Source organism: Cotesia typhae, unplaced genomic scaffold (genome assembly GCF_013202065.1).
Source record: "Cotesia typhae breed Kobodo isofemale line unplaced genomic scaffold, CoteBio_Ctyphae scaffold_152, whole genome shotgun sequence".
Lineage (NCBI taxonomy): Eukaryota > Metazoa > Arthropoda > Insecta > Hymenoptera > Braconidae > Cotesia > Cotesia typhae.
The window spans coordinates 4820088-4841221 of NW_027423776.1; the positions used below are offsets into that span (position 1 = coordinate 4820088).

The window sequence follows — 21134 nt, forward strand, 5'->3', positions numbered from 1 at the left end:
ATATAAAATAGCCGTAAACAGTTTCAGAGTGTTCTAGACTAAATACACATGTTTCTTACGATGACTCCATGTGCATCATAACCAACAAAATGTAATGTGATAAAGTAATAACACCATTCTCATATCATACGAGTGTGAATTTCTATAAGACTGCGACACGAACATTCAAAATATTAAAAATTTAGTAAGTACTGTTTCTGGCTGCTGTGATAAGATTCTATCAGTGAATATTATTATGTACGAAATAATCACGCAAAATATACTTACTAATTGATGTAATTACTTCAAAAGTTTGAATAATGGAAAATGAAGATATTTACAAGGTTATCATTAGATTACTTAGCAATTTATATTCTCCAAAAGGTTTGTTACTCATAAAAAAAATTTTATTAAGTTACCGCAAAATTTGTAAACAATTTAAATATTTATAATTATTTATTGCAATTTTTATATTTATATTTTATTTTAGATGGTCAAAATAATGAAAGCAATTCGTCAGCGAATGCACAAGTCATCCCAGTCGCTTCATCGTCAATGTCATCGACGGTGTTTATTGCTTTGTTGACAGAAATTTGTGAAATGTTAAAAAAAAATAAGAAAACTAGGGATCGTGTGCATTCAAGTAGTGTAATTTGTTATTTATTGCTATGTTTAATTTTATTTTCTTTGTGGTAATTAATTTTATATTGTTGCAGATTTTAAAGACAGATATGGCAAATTAAAAATAGTAGATAATCCTTGTGAGTCGGTTGCTATAAATCAGCTTATTAATCAATTTAAAGTATTGTGTGATGTTATAAAGACAGTATTAACTGCTAATGACATCATACCAAATCCGAGGTAATTAAAATTTTTAACTATTTTTTTTTTTTTTTTATAATTTTTATTGATAACTATTAATTTTTTTATTTGATAACTTTTATTTGTTACTCAATCAAAATTTTCTTTATTTTAACACTCAATCAAGTTTTTTAATTAGTGACACTTAAATTATTATTTCAAAATTTTTCAATTTTATTTAATAAACAAAAAAAAAAAACACCATTCGGCCACACCCGACATAGATAGGTAGTTTTCCTATATGAATTTTGACATAAATTTGATAGATTTAAGCTATCTTTTGCGGTTTAAATATTATTTGAAGAAAAAGGGCCGAAAAAAGTTAATGTAAAATTTTTTCAAATTTTCGAAATTACGGAATTAATTAAAAAAAATTATCAACACCAGACAAATTATAGTATAAATTGAAGGTAATAAGATGAAGTTTAAGATAAATTTGGTAGATAGATTTCTAAAGAAATCTACCTAATAATTCTAGAAAAGTTTGATGATTTTTACATGTGGAAATTTTCTTTCATAATTTATCTTTTAAAGAATAGATCAAATGTCTCTTAATTTTACAATTGTAATGAATTAATTTAAATTATTTTTTTTTCTATTCATTATTAATTTTTAATTTTTTTTATGACTAGCAATTCAGTGAGCAGTACACGATACAAGAATGATTTTGAAGAACTAAAATTTATCGCATCCGGTAGTTTTGGAAGTGTTTATAAAGCTCGTCATAATCTTGACCAACACGAGTACGCCATTAAAAAAATTTGTGTTACACGTGAAAAGTCTTACAGAATAATAAAAATATTAGAAGAAGTAAAGACACTAGCCAGATTGCAACATAGAAATATAATTTCGTACAGAAATGCGTGGATTGAAAATGGTCCTTTGGATAATGTACCACTTATTGCAGACTCTGGAGACGAAGAATCGCCAGGTAGTAGTAAAAATATTGATAGTCATTATAATAGTCGTGATAACTCGCCTCCGAAGCCATCACACCTATCCAACTGCTTCAAGGGATTGTCTGTAAGAGATTCCAAAGAATCTGGGTGCTCTACTAATGTTCATATTAGGATTAATGTTAATAGTGATAGCGATAGTGGCGGTAGTAGTAACAGTAATAGCAGCAAGATAAATATATGTGTAAATAATAACGCTGATTTTCATGGTCAACTCAAGCCGCTAGTGATCAATAAAGGAATTAGTCTTAATGATAAAAGTATCGGTAAAAGCAACTCGTCTGATTCTACTGATTCGATGATTAGCTTTAGAGAAGATAATAATAATTCTAGTAACAATAGTCCTTCCTCAGCGAGTTGTTCTAAAGAAATTAATTCTGATGATGGAGAAAAAAGTAGTACAGAAGAAAATTATATTAAAAAAAGTAATATTGGAGAAAATAGTATTGAAGAAAATAATTCAAAGTTAGAAAGTCATAGTCAACAAGTTTGCGAATACAAACCTGTAAGATTTTTTTTTAATTCTATATTAAAGGGGTATTCTCGTCTAGAAGCCTGAATTTCGGGTAATTTTTTTAAGTACCGTAAAAAAAAGGCAATCATTATTTTTAGCATCCATTTTTTATGAGTTATTTATTAACATTGTAAAAATACAAAAAAAAAAAACATAAAAAAAAATTGAAAATTCAAAAAATTAGCAGCTGATGAATTGGAGGGGTCTCAAAAAATTGGCATATGACCATATCTACGATTCCAACCCTTCTAGCAACCTGAAAAAAAAAATTATTAATCTAGAGTAACGTCGTTTTGGCTGGAACTACGATCATCCCCAAATTTCAGTTTTTATTATTTTTAAGAAATTTGAAAAAGTTAACAAAAGTGGTAAAAAAAAATTTTTTTTTTTTTTTAGACAGTCGTTATTTTGTGAAAAAATTTTTTTTCAACTTTTCCATAGTTCCAGCCATATCAACATTGCTCTAGATTAATAATTTTTTTCATTTTTTTATTTCAGATTCCTAGGAGAGTTAGAATCGTGGGTATGGTCACGTGCAAATTTTTTGAGACTCCGTCCACTTCATCAGCTGCTAATTTTTTGAATTTTCAAATTTATTAATTTTTTTATTCTGTTCTGTATTCTTACAATGTTAATCAATAACATAAGAAAATGGATACTAAAAATATTGATTGCCTTTTTTTTACGGCACTTCAAAAAATTACCTGAAATTCATGCTTCTAAGCCAGAATACCTTCTTAAAGATGTATTTTTTTTAACACTTTTTTTCCATTAAATTAACATTAAAAAAATAACTCATGAAAACTTATCTATTTTTTAGAGGCCAGATGTTTTAACTCTGTACATTCAAATGGCATTGTGTGAGCAGACGCTGAGAAAGTGGTTGGATGAAAGAAATGAAACAACTGAAACCAGCCCGGTATCGACAATCAATGAAATATATAAGCAAATTTTAATGGGCTTGCAATATATTCATTCGCGTGGCATTGTTCATCATGATATTAAAGTAATTATTTTAATAGATCCTTGATTTAATTTTTAAATAATTTTTCAGTAGTAACATTTTTAAGTATTTAATTTTTCATTTTATTTGATAAAAAATAAAATTATTAAGTATTAAATATTCATTTTTTTTAGCCATGTAACATTTTCATTTCAACATCAAAAAAACTTCAAATACAGATTGGAGATTTTGGTCTAGCTTGCTTATCTAGAGAAACTGATGGCCATAAACCAGTTGGGACTGAAATGTATGCAGCGCCTGAACAACTTAATGGTAGTTGTGACTCAAAGGTACTTTTTTTTACTATAAATTTCTTCATGCCTTAACTTAGATTTGTAGTTAAATATATTTTTTTATAGAGTGATTTGTATAGTCTTGGAATCATCCTTGTAGAGTTAATATATCCAACAACAACTTTCATGGAGCTTAATGATATAATGAGATCATTAAAGCAAGGAAAAATTCCTGATTCTTTAGAAGAACAATACAAAAAATACGTAAGACATATCAATATAATAATTATTAAATTATCATATTACTTAAATAATTATTTAATATAAATTTGGCAATTTTTTTTACTAGGCCGAGGTGATTATAAAACTACTAATTGCTGATCCTAATGAGCGGCCATCAGCGGACGACCTGTTAGAAGAGTTTGAGACCAACAAGGATTTCATCATAGATAGACTAAAATCAGAGATTGAAAATAAAGATAGAGACATAATATTTTTAACAGATCTCAATATTATGCTGCTAAATTCATTGAAAAAAGAATCAGTAAGGAATAATGTCAGATTAAAAAGACTACTCGGTGATATGAAAGACAAGCACTTGAAAAAAAAGTAATCGCCAGTCAATATTTTAAATTCAAAATGATCTATTTATTTTTGTGTGATTTTTATAGTTACTTAGATGTGTATAGCCCGCGATTTTATTATCAGTCATAAATGTTAGTAAATTCGTTCAGGGTAAAGTATTAAAGAGGACAGCGTGTACCATATATTTTTTATGATATTGCAGCCTTTTGATGTACATAGAGTTTTGTACTATGACTGAATAATTTAATGTAAAAAGTAATAATTTTTTTTAGATAAATTAATTTTTATACCAAGTATTTTTTTTTTTTTTTAATTCAAATCTCTTAAAACACGCTGTAAAATTTCTTTCAATTGGTTTCCGGCTTCGATCCGTGACTTTGATCTTCGAGGTGACGCACATTCATCGATCATGATTTTCAATTCCTGGTAATTTTTTAAAATTTCAGAAGGTATAGAATGTAAAAAACCGTTCTCGTTTTTACTCGATAAAATATACTGAAAAAGAAGAAAGCTTGATTAATAATTAATGGTTCTTGCGTGAAAACTTATTTTGATTATATACCTGGCAAACAGAATAATAATTGTGATCACTTATGTGATGACTGCAAATGTCATTAGGAGAGAATGAAAAACAATTATCACAGTCAATGCTATCGCTGGTATGTATGGAGTTCCAGTGTTGTGGTTGTTCTTGAATTAAAAAAATATTTTGTTTTACATTTTTCTATTGTGAATTAATTAGTTTGGAACTGATGATGATAATTACCTTCAGTGGGAATATTCCGGTGCAGAATAATTATATTCTCCAGATCAATGAACACTGGATTATCGCTTTCATCAATGACAATGTTATCGGATGATAAATCGGTCAGATAGAACGAGTATTCTGGACTACGGAATGTGAATGCATGGGCTGATTCAAGTAATCTGATTGCAATTTTGGCTCGCCATAGCCATCCTTCCTGGTAATAAACTGTCAGAGGTAGACCCGCGTATTCTTCTACTACTAATCGGCCACAAGCGCCGTAGAATTTGGCTACTGGCCATCCTTCATCGGCTTTCAGGATCTACAAGCATAAAAAAATCTTTAAATAAATACGAGTTCATTTTATGAACCTGAAATCTGCGGATATTTGGCCGTTTTTTTTTTTTTTTTTTTTCATTTTTAAAAATTGAACTAGTAATAGAAAATTTGTTTAAAAGAAAAACATAAAACTGTTATCGTAGGGACCGGCTGTTAAGAAATTTTTTTTTTATTAAACTTTTTTATTTTATGTCTTGTGAAGCTATTTATCAAAATTTTTTATAAAAACTTAAATTTTTTTCTATAGGCACTCCGTTTCTAAAAGCTAAAAGAACACATATAGAGTTACGCCCTTTTAGCTTTAGGATGTTCGATTTTTTTTTTTACAGATCTTTGTATTTTGAGCGATTTTAAGAAGAATGACAAAAAACCTTTTTTATGCGTCCTTTTAGCATGGATTCCTACTTACCTGTAACTATGCGCTCTTTTTTGCAATTAGCACGCGACATATAGATTGAAAAAGAATTTTTTTTCAAGGAATTTGCACTTGTAATTTTTTTTAATTTCTAGGAATGAAATTTTTTTATTACAATTTTTCATAATAATTTATTTGTTATAAAAATTAAAAAAAATTACGGATAATTAGGTTTTATATTGTGTTTTCTTCATTTAAAATTATATTATCATTAAAAAAATGTTACTTGCCTGAAGAATAATGGGCTCAGGATTAATTTTAATTAATGTCCATAAATTAATATAATCATTTTCATAAAACGTATAGTTTTGTGATAAATTAAAAATATTTTTCAAATGTCCCGTAGTTGGACATAAAATTAATTTAGAATTTCCATTGATGACATTTAGAGATACCTCAGATACAATTAACGATAAATAGTATTCTTCATCAAAAATTTCAACATTATTATTTTTATTAATGTTGTCAATACATAAATGTTTTAATTTTTTACTTTCGCAGATCATGCGATCGAATAAATAAAATTCATTGTTATGAGCGAGTTTCTTCAGAACGACTCTAGTGCCCTCTAGAGTAGCATAGAAAACATTCTTTGCTGCAAACAAGTGCGATAAAGTTGTGAAAAGATCATAGAACTCAAACGATAAATCACTGTCAAATATTTTTGCGCACGCAGTAGTTCCATAACACGCAGGACACTTTGATAGTTCGGTCAATTCTAATATGTTGGGCGATAGTAAATTAATTACTTGGATAGTAATAATACTTGAGAAGATAATAACGATTGTTAGAAGATATTTACGTTTTATAAATTTTTTTAAAAACAATCTACACATTTCAATGACATTAAAGTTAGCTGTCACTTGACAATTTTTTAATTTTTTTAACAAATAAATTTCTTCCAAAAAATTGCATTTGTAGTTTTTTGAAATTTCTAAACGTCAATTTTTTTTATATATTTTTTTCGCCTTGATTTATTTGTTACAAAATTCTTAAAATTATCAATTATCAGCTGTTAGTTTTCATCACATTTCATTAAAAAACGATTTGTTTTAAGGTTATTTTCTCATATTTTAAATCATATGTTCACTAACCACGTGACCATTACAGCAAGCTACGAAATTTGAAAGAATGACCGCGAAAAAAAATTAACTTGTTACAAGAGAAAAATTTTTAAACTAAGAAATTTTTCTTTAAGTATATTTTACTTGATTAAAGAATTTCTTTCTTAATTAAAAAATTTTTTTCTTGATTCAAATTAATTTTTTTCAGTTTTCTTTTTAAATAAATGAGGCGGTTTTTTTTTTTTAACTTTCCACTAAGAAAATTGAAAATTTTTTTATAAATAGTTTAGTTTAAATAAGAATTTTTAAGAAAATTTTTTAATTATTAAGTTAATCATCAATTTGTGAAATCGGTACCGTAGGAACAATCGTTATCAATATCTACACTTTCAGAGAATCAGTACTGCCATCTAGCAGTATTCATAAAAACTTTTAATAAAAAAATCAGTTTTCATCAATGAGCAGCTTTTTGTAAATTCTTATTTTCCAGGCTGAGATAAAAAATTTTACAGAATTCTTCTTGATAAATTTAACAACACTCTTCATTAGAAACAATTAATTGTTTAAAATTTTTCTAATTAACAATTATAATTTTAATCGTAATTATTAAATAATTTCTAACAAATAAAGAAAAATTAATAATTTTTTCAGGACGTAAAAAATGTAAAGCTTCACTTTGCCGTGAGTCAATCTTCAGCAACTCTGGAAAAAACTAGAGAAGAGTGTTATTAAATTTTGCGATTAAATTAGATTAGCGCGAAATTTTTTTATCAGAGAGCACGTCCGCGTCTTTAATTCGCGACACGAAAAACTGTCGCTCCATATCTCGCTTCTCTCATTCGCACTTGTTGAAAATTTAATTAGCTCGCTCGAGTGAATTTTTTAGCCTTTTTTTTTTAATTTCTTTGTAACGCACACGTTCAACTCGTGCCATCAATTTTAATATAATTTTAATTTATAATTTGATAAGAGATCTACTCTTTTGACGCAGTATATATTTTTATAAATTTACTTTCAATTCCGTTTACAAATAAACAAAATCAATCTGTTTAAATTATCTTTAATAATTAATTTAAATGCAAGTATATAACTAATTTTCTCAATATTAAATTAAGTGTTAATAATTTCGTAATTAATATTATATCGATTATTCAAATTCATAGCTCAGATTATCGACATAACCATTAATACCACTTAGTAAATCGAGCATTGCAATCGTAATTACTACCTTCAATAAATATTCAAATATATCTATCATATATTAATCGACCGTAATTATAACTTATTTAATTATATATCAAATCTAAATTGACCTATTTATGAAATTGATCGCTTAGATTCAAATTTAACCTGAGTTAACTTTGTAATTTTTTTTTCATAAACTTATTTTTAAATACCGTAGATTGTTCGCTGAGAAAAAGTTTAAATATAAATGCAATTTCGTGGAATTTGTCGTACATTTCCACACGAGCACCAAAGTTTCGTAATATTTTGAAGGAAATGGAATGAGTAATTTCACGAAATCTTGGTTACCCTGGAGCAATTTAGTCAGTAGGGTATATATATACCATCCGAGGAATTTCTCGATATCCGATAGACAAGCAAAGTCTTAAATTAAACTAAAATTCAAACTTTGCTTCCTTTTCTATATTATATTAAACTCGAAAGTAAAAGCTTTAATTAGTGACACTAAAAGAGACATTATTATTATCAGAAATTTTTTATCCCTTAATTGAAGAATTTTTTAATATTTAAGAAAATTTATCAAGTTTGATAAATGATTCTTTAATATCAGATTATGTAAGAAATATTTATTAATAATTAATTAATCATTTCGCGTTCCAGAAGCCTTAAGGGCGTATACCGGCTAAAGGTCCTGGTGAAAAGCCATAAGGGCGTATAAAATTTTTTTTTTCGGAAATCACCATATTTCTGTCCGAAATGGGCAGAAATGCAAAAAAAAAATTTATATGCTCTTATGGCTTCTGGGACCCACCTCGAATGCCATAAGGGCGTATAAAAAAATTGTTTTTTCGGGAATCAACGCATTTTTGTATGAAACGTGCAGAAATGCAAAAAAAAATTTTTTTTAAACTAAAAATTTTATTCGGACTTAGAAAAAATAATCGAATTTTTACTATACGCCCTTATGGCATCTGTAACGCGATTTATTGAATGTTATTTGTTAAATGTTAAAAAATATTTGTTTACTATTAATAAATATTTTTTTAAACCTTTGGATAAAAAAATGATGATCAAAATTCTATTTGGACTCTTTTTATAACTCTATAACTTGAATAGATAAAAAAAATTCTAATAAATTTGGTAAAATAATAGTTTATTTTTTTTTTTTTAAAACATTATAAATGAAATAAATAATGAATACTGATAATAATGCAACACATTTACTTTTAAAAATAATTTTAAAAATTGTTTTTAAAAAAAATAATTTATCAAAATTGCTGAAAAATTTATCTATTAGTACAAGATTATATTTCTATAATATTAACAAATTTTTTTCATATTCTAATGATACATCAATTTATGATGCAGAGATAGAAAGATATAAAGAAAACTTAAGGAAGACGATGGAAAAGCTATTGAGAGATCAAGTTATAATAAAATATAGGAAAAAATAATGATCGAAAAGGATGGATACAATTATTGGAAGGATGACAAGAAAAGAGGGGAAAATAAAGAAAAATGGGCAAGAATAAGATGTGGAAATATTGGGAGAGCTTATAAAAAAATCATTTCTTCGAAAAAAATTTTTTTGAACAAAAAAATTACAAGCCCATTAAAAATCGCAATAATCTAAACATAACTTTCCTAGCAAAGATTTTCTATCTCTGTATCCATCTGTATAAATATTTTCTAAATTCACTACAACATAAAACAACAAATATGTACATATTTAAACGGCATAAATCGATAGGACTAGAGAGCGTATCTACCCCGATCCCGATACTAAAACTAAATATATGTATATCTTTTGAAACACCCTTGGATATCTCCGGTACCCGGTAGCTGGGCCCATTTCAATTGGTAAACAATTTTATATATTTATTTATACATTCGTAGCAGCATCCTATCGTAAATATCAAGCTCCAGGCTTTTGAAACAGTATTTTTCATTTCGAATCGAACCGAACCAACTAGAAACTTTTTACGGTACCTCACAGCTCATACCGATCCGTCATTACCATTTCTATGATCGAACGCGAGTAGCATTTAAGCACCTGCAAATTCTATTAACATTTGCTACTTGCGCTGGATAAATTATTTATTCTACCAACTCCTCAATCTATGAATTTTTATTTATTCATACTTATATTATTGAATTCAATTATTATTATTATTATTTATTACGCATCTGATCAACGGAAAATTTTGTTTTGTTATTTTATAAATAAAGTATTAACGTAATACTATTTTACATATCGAGAATTTACGCAATACAATCATTTACGATTATAATTGTAATCGTTGTTTGATATTCGTCTATACATATTTATCAAAAATATCATTTGCGCTATCAATAACTACTCAAATAATAATATATGACTCAGATAATCTTTCTGTTAATGCATATCTATTTAACGAGGCCAAATGTGAAAGGTCAATAATAATATTGAAATTTAAGTAATTATTTATCGTTATTATTTTGATAGAATCTCTATTCATTGAATATTTACAATACTTGAAATGTCAAGAGCAAAAATAACGTTCTTAAAATAGAATTTTAGAGATAGTTACAATTGTTACACTTCCTGATAGTGAACTAGTCGAGCCCCGATGGTTACGAAAAATAAAAACACAGAAAAAAATATTGTTTGTAAGAATAAGGCCTGTCGGGTAATAAGGCTTGAGTGATAGAAATGCTATTTAAAATAACCGCTTCCGCTAAAGACTTCTCTAGTAGAAACGTCGAGCATAGAAATGTCGCTACAAGTTTATAGAGTCCCGATATAACGTTCCTTGTCTTCTATATTTCATCATCCGTCATATGCTAAAGTAGCGCAGAAGAATTCCTAAAAAGCGATTTGAGTAAATGGTAAACATTTTTCATAATTTTATATTTAATAATTTAAAATCATTGTTCTAATTTTTATCAACATCTTAAAAAGTATTATTGCTCAATTTAAGTGATGATTGATCTCTAATACCAATTTTATCAAGTATAGTATAACTATTTCGAGTATGTATAACCCGCAGGCCTTATTACCCTACCGTAGTAAAATAAGGCCTATTCGCAAGGTTTTTGAAAAAATTTAATTTTGTGTTTGTTTATAGTGAAAATTACCATTACTCCATTATATTTTATGGCTAATGTATTAATTTAAAAATTAATGATACATTGCAATGATTAAATGCAATATTTTCCATTTTTTTCAAAATCTCCCTTAGCTAGGCCTCATTACCCGCCGGTACCTTAATTATAAAAAAAACGTGAAATTAAAGATCAATTAAGTTTATATAAAGGTTTTGAATTAAAAATTTGAAAATAGAGTTTTATTGCTATGCTGCACTAAAAAGGTTAAATGCCTCAGTATGATTATGGTGATAATTTGATTTACTATCTAAACTTAACAGCCAAGTGTTTTTCACGTAATTTTAATCGCGTCAGCGTCTCACGCAATGTTGGATTACAATGGAATTATTATGACCCTTGTGCTCGCAAGTTCAACAACAAAAGAGACGACTGAGTGCTTACGTCACTAGACCATAAGTATGCACTCGAACGCTTCGAACCCTCTTTACCTTCCCCCAAGCTAAATTCAAGCTATATCTACTTTTCCATCAATTATATGATCCATCATCCTCCATCCTTCTGTCTGCTCTTTCAGGCTGCTAATTTCTTTTAACTCTAAACCTTGCATAGTATAATTATAAATTATTATTATTATTATTATTATTATTATTATTATATTAAAAATTATATAAAAACAGTGTTACTCAACAAGTTGTTGATAGTAGATTTATCAGTTGATCGATAGATCTATCGATCTAGATTTGTAGGATGTAACGGAAAGAGGCGTGGAATGAAATGTATCACGATCTCACATGTTAACATGTTTACATATATTATACATGTGCAGTTAACTCACTAGATTTATTATAGACTTATACTTATACTTAACTATTACAGTTTCTGCAGTTCAGTCTCTTTCGTAAAAGAGAAAGATCCAGTTTAGTTGTTATGCGTTGCTTACGGAAAATAATTTATATAAAATCCCGCATTTACCTGTGAATTTTTACTCAAACTTATACGAAATTATCCTATTGATTTTTACCTATCATTGATTAAATAATTTTAGTCAAGTGTTAAAAAATTTTTAATCAACTACTAATTTTTTATTATCAATAATTGTGACAATGCCGTTTTTCAAAAAATTCAGAAAATTTTCTAGACACCGAAGTAAGTGGATTTTTTAATAATAATAATAAGAAATAAAATATTTTTGAAACATACCCGTACAAAAAAAATTCTGATTCAACATGAATTTAATATTGAAATTAGTTTTGAAATCAATCTAAATTTGAAATTGATTTGTAAATAAAAATTAGCGCGCCTGTAGAACTTCCGATTCTGCTTCAGAATGTTAATAAAGATTTAAGAATACTTTATAAATATAATATTTATCCTAAATATTATTAAATATTTATTAAAATTTTGAATCAATTTTCAATTTAGATATGAAAACTAATTCATATTTGTGTCAAAATATGAATTTCAATCTTAAATTCATTCTGAATCAGAATTTTTTTTGCACGGATAATAAAATAATTGTTTCAATTTTATACAGTTTATTATTCTTAAGAAAAATTTTTCAAGAGTTTAATATAAATAAACAAGACAAGTTTGTAAATAAAAAACGCAATATCTGCAAAAGTTGATTTGATAAAGATTCAGAATCACTGCGGAGTTCCAGTAAATGGATAAAAATGTGTACACGTGCGCTGAAGTTGCAAAAATTCAATTTATATATTTCTTTAGTGCGTCAGATTCATTTTAAATTTGATAAAATGAATTTCATGACTGTTTAAGTTTTAAACTTACACTTAAAGTAAAATAAAAATTTCATAATATTCATATTAATATTTTTATTTACACTTTCTTGTAGAAATACTGTCATTTTATTGAAAAAAGAACTGTCAAATATTTTTTACAATTTCAATAAAATTTTTATTGACTCCAAATATTTCAATATTTTAATTAAATTTTTCAATTTTAATTTTTGACATTTTAGAAAATAAATCCTTTTCGTTGACATGCAAAATTTACAATCATCAAAATAATTATTTTCCTATAATTTCAGTAAATACTTCCCCAACTTTTATAATTGCAGTCTCTTCTCGTCATACATATTAATATGAATATATACAACAAAATACTTAATATCTCTCCACCTGGTACTTCTCACGTCTGGTGTGGCGCAGCAATTCTCTGTAATAATATAAAATATCATAATAGGGACAGTCACGTTCATACAATTCGCGAGATTAAAATAGTTACGGTTATAAACAATTTTCCCAGTTTCAAACAGCGTCCAAAGTTTCTTCAGCAGTTTAAAGTATCTCCTCTATTGCTGTTCTACTATCTGTTCATACATGTATATCTACAGATAACGCCATAACATATATAAATTCAATTTCACCGATTATTCACCTGGAACAAAATTTAATAAATCATTGTTAGATAAACTATCATTTCATCATAAAAAATATCAGAGTTCCAAGTTTAAAAAAAAAATTAAGTTAGTAACGACAGATAAATAAAAAACTGAGTTACCGGCAATTATTAACGTAAGATAAACTATGGTCATTAAAACTACTTTCACGAGATCTCAAGTTATATCACGTACTTCAACTTCTTTCTAATCTAATTGTCATTTTTATTTTACTTATTATTGACCCGAGTAAAAAGCAAAGCAGCAATAATAAAGTATTAAATGGGCAATTTATTTTCACTAAACAAGAAAATGTGATAGTTAATTTGATTCCGTGTTAATGGAGAATTATTTTACCATAATATGAATTTATAAATTTATACAGAATGACTATAATTAAAACCGTCTCTCATAGCCGACGTTTAGCGTTTAGTGTCAAAATTTAACGAACTTGCATTCAATTATTTTACCTCCAGCTCATGGTACTGACGGTTATTATTGGATAATTTGTGTATCAATATTTAACTGTAACTTGTATAGTTCAAATAATTTATTTTGCAAGAAGAAAATTTTTGTAATTATATTTACGATAAATAAAAGATGTAGAGAAAATTACCTTATGTTAAAATTATCAAGCTCATTTTTTCATTTATTTTATCAACAAATTTTTTATGATAAATCTATTTATCTCGTCAAATTATTTTTGTCAAGTTCAATAATAAAAATATAAAATCGAAAAAAAATTTTTACCCTTTAAGGGTTTGTAAAAATTAAAAATTCGAATTTTTTGTCGTTATAGTGAATGAAATAAGTATTTAATAAATGAAAAAAAAAAAATTTTTTTTTTCATGTCAATATTTCGCTGTTTAAATTGCAAGGCACATTCAAGAAAATAAGTTATTATTGAACCGTTAAAGAATTGATAATTTATTATCCCACAAATTTTATAGCTAGAAACTTAAATTTACCGTCGCAGTTCTGTCGTAAAATATGATTTTATAGGTCAGTTTGTTAGGTCGCATTATGATGATGAGGTCAGTTAGTCGAAAGCGATGTCGATGGTATATACTGTCTCATTATTTTAAGAGAATAGTAATGCTTATAGTGATCATTTTGTAACTAATTAAACTCGATAATCGAGAGTTGTTAAAATCTATCGTATTTATGACGTTAAGTTTTTATGACGTCGTAACTATTTAATAGACTGTTGTTAGAAATTTTAAAATCAATAAGTAGGAAACCACAATTTTGAAATGTTTAAAAGTTTTATTTTTTCTTAACTTTAAAATAAGAAAGTTATGCATTAAAAAAATGGGACGTTATTGTTTTTGGTAGAAGAATATTTTCTCAATTTTTTTTTTTTTTTTTTTTTACAATTTTTAAACCTTGACAGGAAAACATCTAAACTGTATTCCTCTGAAAGCAATGAGGGTAAAAAGGACGTACAATTTAATTTTAAATATCCAATAAATACAACGAAATTTTTTTATTTTTAAACTAAAGGTCGAGTGATTCTGGGTAAGATAGATATAATTTTGAAATAATTGAATAAGGTACCGGCGGGTAATAAGGCCTAGCTAAGGGAGATTTTGAAAAAAATGGAAAATATTGCATTTAATTATTGCAATGTATCATTAATTTTTAAATTAATACATTAGCCATAAAATATAATGAAGTAATGGTAATTTTCACCATAAACAAACACAAAATTAAATTTTTTCAAAAACCTCGCGAATAGGCCTTATTTTACTACGGTAGGGTAATAGGGCCTGCGGGTTATACATACTGGAAAAAGTTATACTATACTTGATAAAATTGGTATTAGAGATCAATCATCACTCAAATCGAGCAACAATACATTTTAAGATGTTGATAAAAATTAGAACAATGATTTTAAATTATTAAATATAAAATTATAAAAAATATTTACCATTTACTCAAATCGTTTTTTAGGAATTCTTCTGCGCTACTTAAGCATATGACGGATGATGAAATATAGAAGACAAGGAACGTTATATCGGGACTCTATAAACTTGTAGCGACATTTCTATGCTAGACGCTTCTACTAGAGAAGTCTTTAGCGGAAGCGGTTATTGTAAATAGCATTTCTATCACTTAAGCCTTATTACCCGACAGGCCTTATTACCCGCGGGTGCCTCAATATAAAAATGACATTTAACATGAACAAAATATGTAAAATTCCAATAGAGTTAAATTGTAGGGGTGGGTATTTTTTACCCAGTTTGCTTTTCAGTGGTTAAGAATTTTTAAAAAATGTTCAAAAAAAAAATGTAAACAAGCTATTTTTTTTTGTAAAAAAAAATAGTGAGAAAAATGTTTTAAAGAACACGTCAACTTTAAAGTTTCTGTTATTCTGAAACAAAAAAATGAAATAATAGTTCTGTTTTTAATAACCGTCTCAGAACATTGCTGCGACGTTTTAGTTTTCCTGGACGAAAAAGTTTTTATCGACAGCTGTCGAGGACACTCGTAACCAATAGCTTGATAATAAACAAACTGACGTCCTCATTGGACATTTCATATATTTATTTAATATATAAATAGTACGCTATAAATATAAATATATAAATATAAATTCATATACTTATTCAGAAACTTCATTAAAAGTCCCTGAATAATGCAACGAAAAAAAAAACGTTCGATTGCATTAAAACACTGGAATACGAAAAGCTCATTAATTAAAAATTTTTTCCTATTTTCTTTTTGTTTTCTTAATTCAACTTCTGATTGCGCGATTCTTACCGAGCACTAACTCGTGGAATACTTTACTTAATGCTTATTTTTTTGTCTTTTTTCTCTTTTCTATCCATTCCGAAAGCTAGCTGGCTGATAAAGGGGATTTAGTAGTGTGGGTCTTGCACTCAAAGTATCGTTAACCTCTTATCCTTTTCGCAATAGTGCAAGGCGTGGCCACCGAAGATAAAGTACAGCAAACCCCGCAAATTTTACTGAGAGCTCAGCATTTATAGTACAGTATTATCCGCTAAGTACCAAAATAAAATAAAACAAAAACACTTGGACTATTGTAAGCTCTAAGGCTTTGCTGTGAAATCAATAATTTTTTTTTTATTTAGCTTACGAATACTTTTTTTATCTACAGGAAAATATTATTGATAGTCGATGGAAAAATATTGTTGACAAAAATGGTAAATTGTTATTTTATTAGACACAATAGTTACTTTTTTTTTTTTTTTTATGTAACAATTGTGTATTTTTTTAATTGGACAATACATTAAATAAAAATGAAAACAATTTGACTATGCAGCGTAATAAAAAAGTCACCGCCATTTATCATGGAAAAATTTTGACGATTAGTACAGCAAATTTTACTGTAATTTATACTACAACGCTTTATTAGCAACCATGTGATACTACACGTGGTATTTTACGTATTATTACCAACAGATAGAGCCACATTTGTAATAACATTTACGATAATTTTTTTTTTTGTCTATATTGGGTTAAACCAACGCCTTGTACTTTATATTATTTTTAATTAAAAAAAAAAAAAAAAAAAAAAAAAAAAAAAATTCACACTAATGAAAAATTAATTTTATTAAAAAGAAAAATTCTTACGTAAAAAAATCATTCTAAGTTTAAAATAATTGAAATTACAATAATTTTTTTTTTTTTTTTTTTTTTTGTAATTAAAATTAATGAATTATACATAAAGTGTATAAATGTGTAAATGAGTACATAAGTTATGACTGAATTTTTTTTTTTTTTTTGTAGTAAAGCACTCTTCAATCCTTTACATACTTAAATTTAAAAATTAAAAAAAAAAAAGTTTCTAATAAAAAAAAAAAAAATTACTAAATTCAACGACTGAATTTGAACCATCTATCGCTGATTGAAATTCGCAGCCACTAGATTGTTGAAATATCGTCGAATCAAATTACTTACCCCCGAATAGAATAGTATCTCAATTGTTGGGGATCAACATGTTTCATTGAGTATCGCTCGGCAGCGGAAGACCGGTTTCGGTAGCGCTGAGCGGAGGAGGATAAACCGATTGAATAGCTCACGAATACCTCCAATGGTATCATACATCATTCATCATTCATCATCCAGCACAAACTAATGCACTCCTGTGTGTCGCAACACCCAGCAGCAGCAATATCTTCCTCATAAAATTTAAGCTCTCGGTCGTTGATCCCCTATCCACTCATCCCCTATTTCCTTTGATTCTTGGCGTATATCGCGGACCGAATCCACAGATAAAATCTCGTGTATCCAAACCAATACGATCCACTCACTCGGATATTGTTGGTGCGAAATAGACACCGTGAATCACACGGTCTACTCCCGCGAATTCGATATCGGCTCTATTGCTATTTTACCCAGAATCGACGATTCCAATCCGCATCTACCGGTCCTTTTATCGATTTTAGCATCACAATGGACAGCACATACTATAATGTAATGTATTCCCTTTTCATATACATATACATATACATATACATGTACATATACATATACATATATATAGATTTATCTGTCCATATAACAGTCAGTCAACTTCGAATCAGTTTTATATTATATGGAACTCTGCTTTTGCGGTTTTTTTGTGATTGTTCTACAGCGATGGGTTATTGAGTAAAATACACTTTTTATCTTTTTTTCCGGATAATCGTTCAATAGATTAATAATAGCCGAGTGACGTCTGCGGGCTAATGGGAATTAATAAATAAAATCGAAATTTACCCGAGATTAATTAGGAAAACATTGAAGATTTATTCAATTTTATATACAATTAATTTGGTACATAAATCTGTTCAGTTAATACTCTTTGCTCTGTAATATGTTAAGCTAATTTAGTGAGGTAACCGGCAGGTATAATAAGACCTCCTCATGAAAAAAAATTTACATAAAAAATAGAAAAAATATATTAAGAAAATGTATTAATGTATAAGCTACATGATATTATGTACAAATAATCCATTTTTCGAGCTAAAAACTATAGTTCTTGTATTATTTTTAGCTCTCTATGCTTAAAAGTCTGATAGAAGTTTCATAGAACACTGTTTTTTGAATTTTCAAACCGCAATGGCTTTTGAATGAATGAATCAACCAATTTTTTTGCGGTTCATGGCATTCAACATACTTTTTTAAGCTCTTTAAAAAACTTTATAGCGCAAACTGGTCAGACTAAAAATTTTAGAGAAATTCTGAAAAAAACCTTTTTTTCAATTTTTTTTGACAACAATATCTCACAAACAAATCGATTGATTTTTACCGAACCGGCAGCGATCGACGTGGCTTTTCAAGGTTAAGAGCTGTTTTTGAAATTGATTGGTAAAACTGTCAAAAAGTTGTTAAAAAAAAAACAGTTTTTCGAATTTTTTATTTTTGAGATTTCTCAAAATATACTGGTCTGAATCGGTTCAAATTTTTAGGAAATCTAAGTTTGGTGGAACTCTTTGGAACTCCGCTTAGTTCATTCCAATCGGTTAAGCCGTTTAAAAGTTACGAGAGAGTCACACACATACATACCGACATACGGACACCATCGCGAAAATATTCACGGAAACTTCCTAGGACCTTAAAACGTTGAGATCTGATAAAAACTCGATTTTTGAAACTCGGGGCAAAACCAATAACTTCACGATTTTTGAAAATTTTCAATTTTCTTAGCGGGAAGTTAAAAAAATCAAAATCAACAATGTAAAATTTTTAAAAATATTCAAATTTAATTTATCCAGTGTATACGGATCAGGCACCAAATAAATGATGTAATAAGAATATGAATAAAAAAGCAACTTAATGGGAAGCGACAAAACTACTTGTCAGTCACTCAAAACCCTTTCGACATACATTTCCCTCTATATCTTTGCTGATGCGGGTGTTCTCAAGAAAACCTCTGGTGAATACCGAGCTTTCCTACATAACTTACTCCCTTGAACTCTCCTTCTCCTGACAATATATCCATTCTTTCTTCATGCTACCCCTGAGTATCCTACTTTTTGGATTTTTTGTGTCCAAGCTGCCGACGCATTCATGCATTTTCAAGCGCTCATTCTTTCGCACAAATGTCAGTCTACCAGCACCGTCAAATTAAATTTTCTAAGGTGAAGAATCTACGAGACTCTTCTTCTTCTTCTTCTTCTACTTATTCTTATTTTTTCCTTGCCACTTCTGAGCAGACTCTCAACTCAAATAAATACAATTACGTGAGGAAAAATACGGAAAGGACGTATTTGTGCGTCCCGTGACAACAATTTTAATTTATTGTGCATTAGAGTGGAAATTTTCACATTCTCAAGGGCAACAAAAAGCTTTTTATAAAAAAATATATCAAAATTATTGAACTTTCTTTTTTTTAAGCGTAACATCATCCATTTTTGGTTATTTTAAGTTTGATTGGTACGACCAATAATAATTATTCAGGTTAATATATTTTTAAATTAAATTATATGATAGAGATTAAATAAATGAGTAATTAATAAAAGCGATAATGGTAGTTAATTTAATTTGAAATGACGCAGGAATTCATAAGTGGTAAATTTTGTAAAGGTCATTAAAATTTGATCAGCTTTAATGGATGTTCTTAGTAGTCGTTAGTGCTCATGAATATTCCTATTCTATAATATGAATATTTCTATTCTATAATATTCGCATCAAATTTAACAAAAATATTATTTTGAAATTAGTCTTCGGATTTCAAGTTTTAACGAATGAAATTTTTTTATTTTTATAAATTTAAGTATTATTATTTGATTAAACTTAATTCATATAGAAATAATTATTAAGCGGCATGATGGCCGAGTGGACTAAGTCATTATCCCGTTAGTTCGGTCGCACATCGTGCCGTGAGGCGAGGGTTCGAGCCCCGACGGTTGTTAGAATAGTTCCAACACCAACCGTCGGGGATCGCTCCGGTAGCCGAACTGTGTACTGGCATGGGTTTATCTCTGTGGTTTCCCCATCGCCACTATTCCAACAACCGATCGAAAGGGGTTGAGGAATAGGGTAAATATGCAGTACAGAAAGCACAAGTCGGTCCACAGCCGCGTGGAGAATAATAAAAGATATGTGCAGGAATTTGAAAGTAAGAGCAGATATGTTGATAATAAAAGTGGAGAATTTATTGATAATATGTGATTATAAAGAAAAAGACATTGAATGTAGTGAATATGTTGATAGTAAAAGTGGAGAATATATTGGTAATAAGAGTTGAAATATTGTGTTAATAATATAAAAGCGGAGAGCATACGTTGATAATAGAGAGAGACTATATGTGGAGACGCTGAGACAATCAGTCTTGTAAAAGTCAGAAATGGTATACAAGTAAAAACTCAAATAATAATAATAGAAATAATTATTTTGATAATTTGAAAAATTTATTAATGAGTTTTTATATAAAAATTTTCATGCATATTAATCATAAAAAAAAAAAAAAAAAAAAAAAACCCGTAAAATACTCTTTTAAAAAATCTTATGCTTATTAAAGTATCAAGGAAAAATGCAAACGTTGAAGCTTTTAATTAACAACCGGGTTATCATAAAAATGAATCCAACCAACAGATTTCGTCTCGTAAACTTTTTACGTAAAAGTTTTCCGGGGAATAAGATACTAAAAATAATATTATGTGGTGAAATGTTGAGTATATATATATATATATATATATATATATATATATATATATATATATATATATATATATATATATAAATAGGTAAAAGGATGGAATAGCAGCTAAGTGAACGGACGGAATTCAATTTTCAGTGAATTACTTTTCTACGATCGAC

At 27.9% G+C, this 21134-nt stretch overlaps 4 protein-coding genes across 5 annotated transcripts in view; 2 read left to right on the top strand and 2 right to left on the bottom strand.

Moving 5' to 3' along the window:
- The first annotated feature begins 48 nt into the window (after window positions 1-48).
- On the top strand, window positions 49-4427 carry LOC141536235 (eukaryotic translation initiation factor 2-alpha kinase 1). Its single transcript, XM_074256609.1, has 9 exons — window positions 49-184; window positions 292-363; window positions 470-622; window positions 696-840; window positions 1473-2301; window positions 3131-3316; window positions 3448-3603; window positions 3673-3810; window positions 3896-4427. The coding sequence occupies exons 2-9, from the start codon at window positions 300-302 to the stop codon at window positions 4157-4159; spliced, it is 1935 nt and encodes a 644-aa protein (XP_074112710.1). The 5' UTR covers window positions 49-184; window positions 292-299; the 3' UTR covers window positions 4160-4427.
- Window positions 4428-4440: 13 nt separating this feature from the next.
- LOC141536240 (divergent protein kinase domain 2A) lies at window positions 4441-6534 on the bottom strand. Of its 2 annotated transcripts, XM_074256620.1 has the most exons (5): window positions 6433-6487; window positions 5861-6348; window positions 4898-5198; window positions 4694-4821; window positions 4441-4626 (listed from the first exon to the last, which is right to left on the bottom strand). In XM_074256620.1, exons 1-5 carry the CDS (start codon window positions 6464-6466, stop codon window positions 4441-4443), a joined length of 1137 nt encoding a protein of 378 aa, XP_074112721.1. In that variant the 5' UTR covers window positions 6467-6487. The 2 variants fall into 2 exon arrangements, with proteins under 2 accessions (XP_074112721.1, XP_074112720.1); XM_074256619.1 differs by having other exon boundaries at window positions 5861-6534.
- A 5213-nt stretch (window positions 6535-11747) lies between these two features.
- LOC141536243 (low density lipoprotein receptor adapter protein 1) overlaps window positions 11748-21134 on the top strand; it is a 58522-nt gene continuing 49135 nt past the window's right edge. The window contains exon 1 of the mRNA XM_074256626.1: window positions 11748-12112. Within this exon, the coding sequence (XP_074112727.1) occupies window positions 12070-12112 (43 nt within the window). The 5' untranslated portion in view covers window positions 11748-12069. The remainder of the gene's footprint in view (window positions 12113-21134) is intronic.
- Window positions 12501-21134, bottom strand: part of LOC141536358 (sperm flagellar protein 2) — a 179964-nt gene continuing 171330 nt past the window's right edge. Inside the window, exons 7-8 of the mRNA XM_074256836.1 lie at window positions 13211-13363; window positions 12501-13141 (exon numbers count right to left, since the gene is read on the bottom strand). The gene's annotated coding sequence lies outside the window, so the exon portion shown is untranslated. The remainder of the gene's footprint in view (window positions 13142-13210; window positions 13364-21134) is intronic.

Coding starts and splice junctions, on each gene's coding strand:
- LOC141536240 (XM_074256619.1), bottom strand. CDS start 6,466: ATGTGTAGATTGTTTTTAAAAAAATTTATAAAACGTAAATATCTTCTA. Junction 5,199..5,860: donor CTGAGCCCATTATTCTTCAG/GCAAGTAACATT, acceptor TTATGCTTGTAG/ATCCTGAAAGCCGATGAAGG. Junction 4,627..4,693: donor ATTATTATTCTGTTTGCCAG/GTATATAATCAA, acceptor CTTCTTTTTCAG/TATATTTTATCGAGTAAAAA.
- LOC141536235 (XM_074256609.1), top strand. CDS start 300: ATGGAAAATGAAGATATTTACAAGGTTATCATTAGATTACTTAGCAAT. Junction 2,302..3,130: donor AAGTTTGCGAATACAAACCT/GTAAGATTTTTT, acceptor TCTATTTTTTAG/AGGCCAGATGTTTTAACTCT. Junction 3,811..3,895: donor AAGAACAATACAAAAAATAC/GTAAGACATATC, acceptor TTTTTTTACTAG/GCCGAGGTGATTATAAAACT.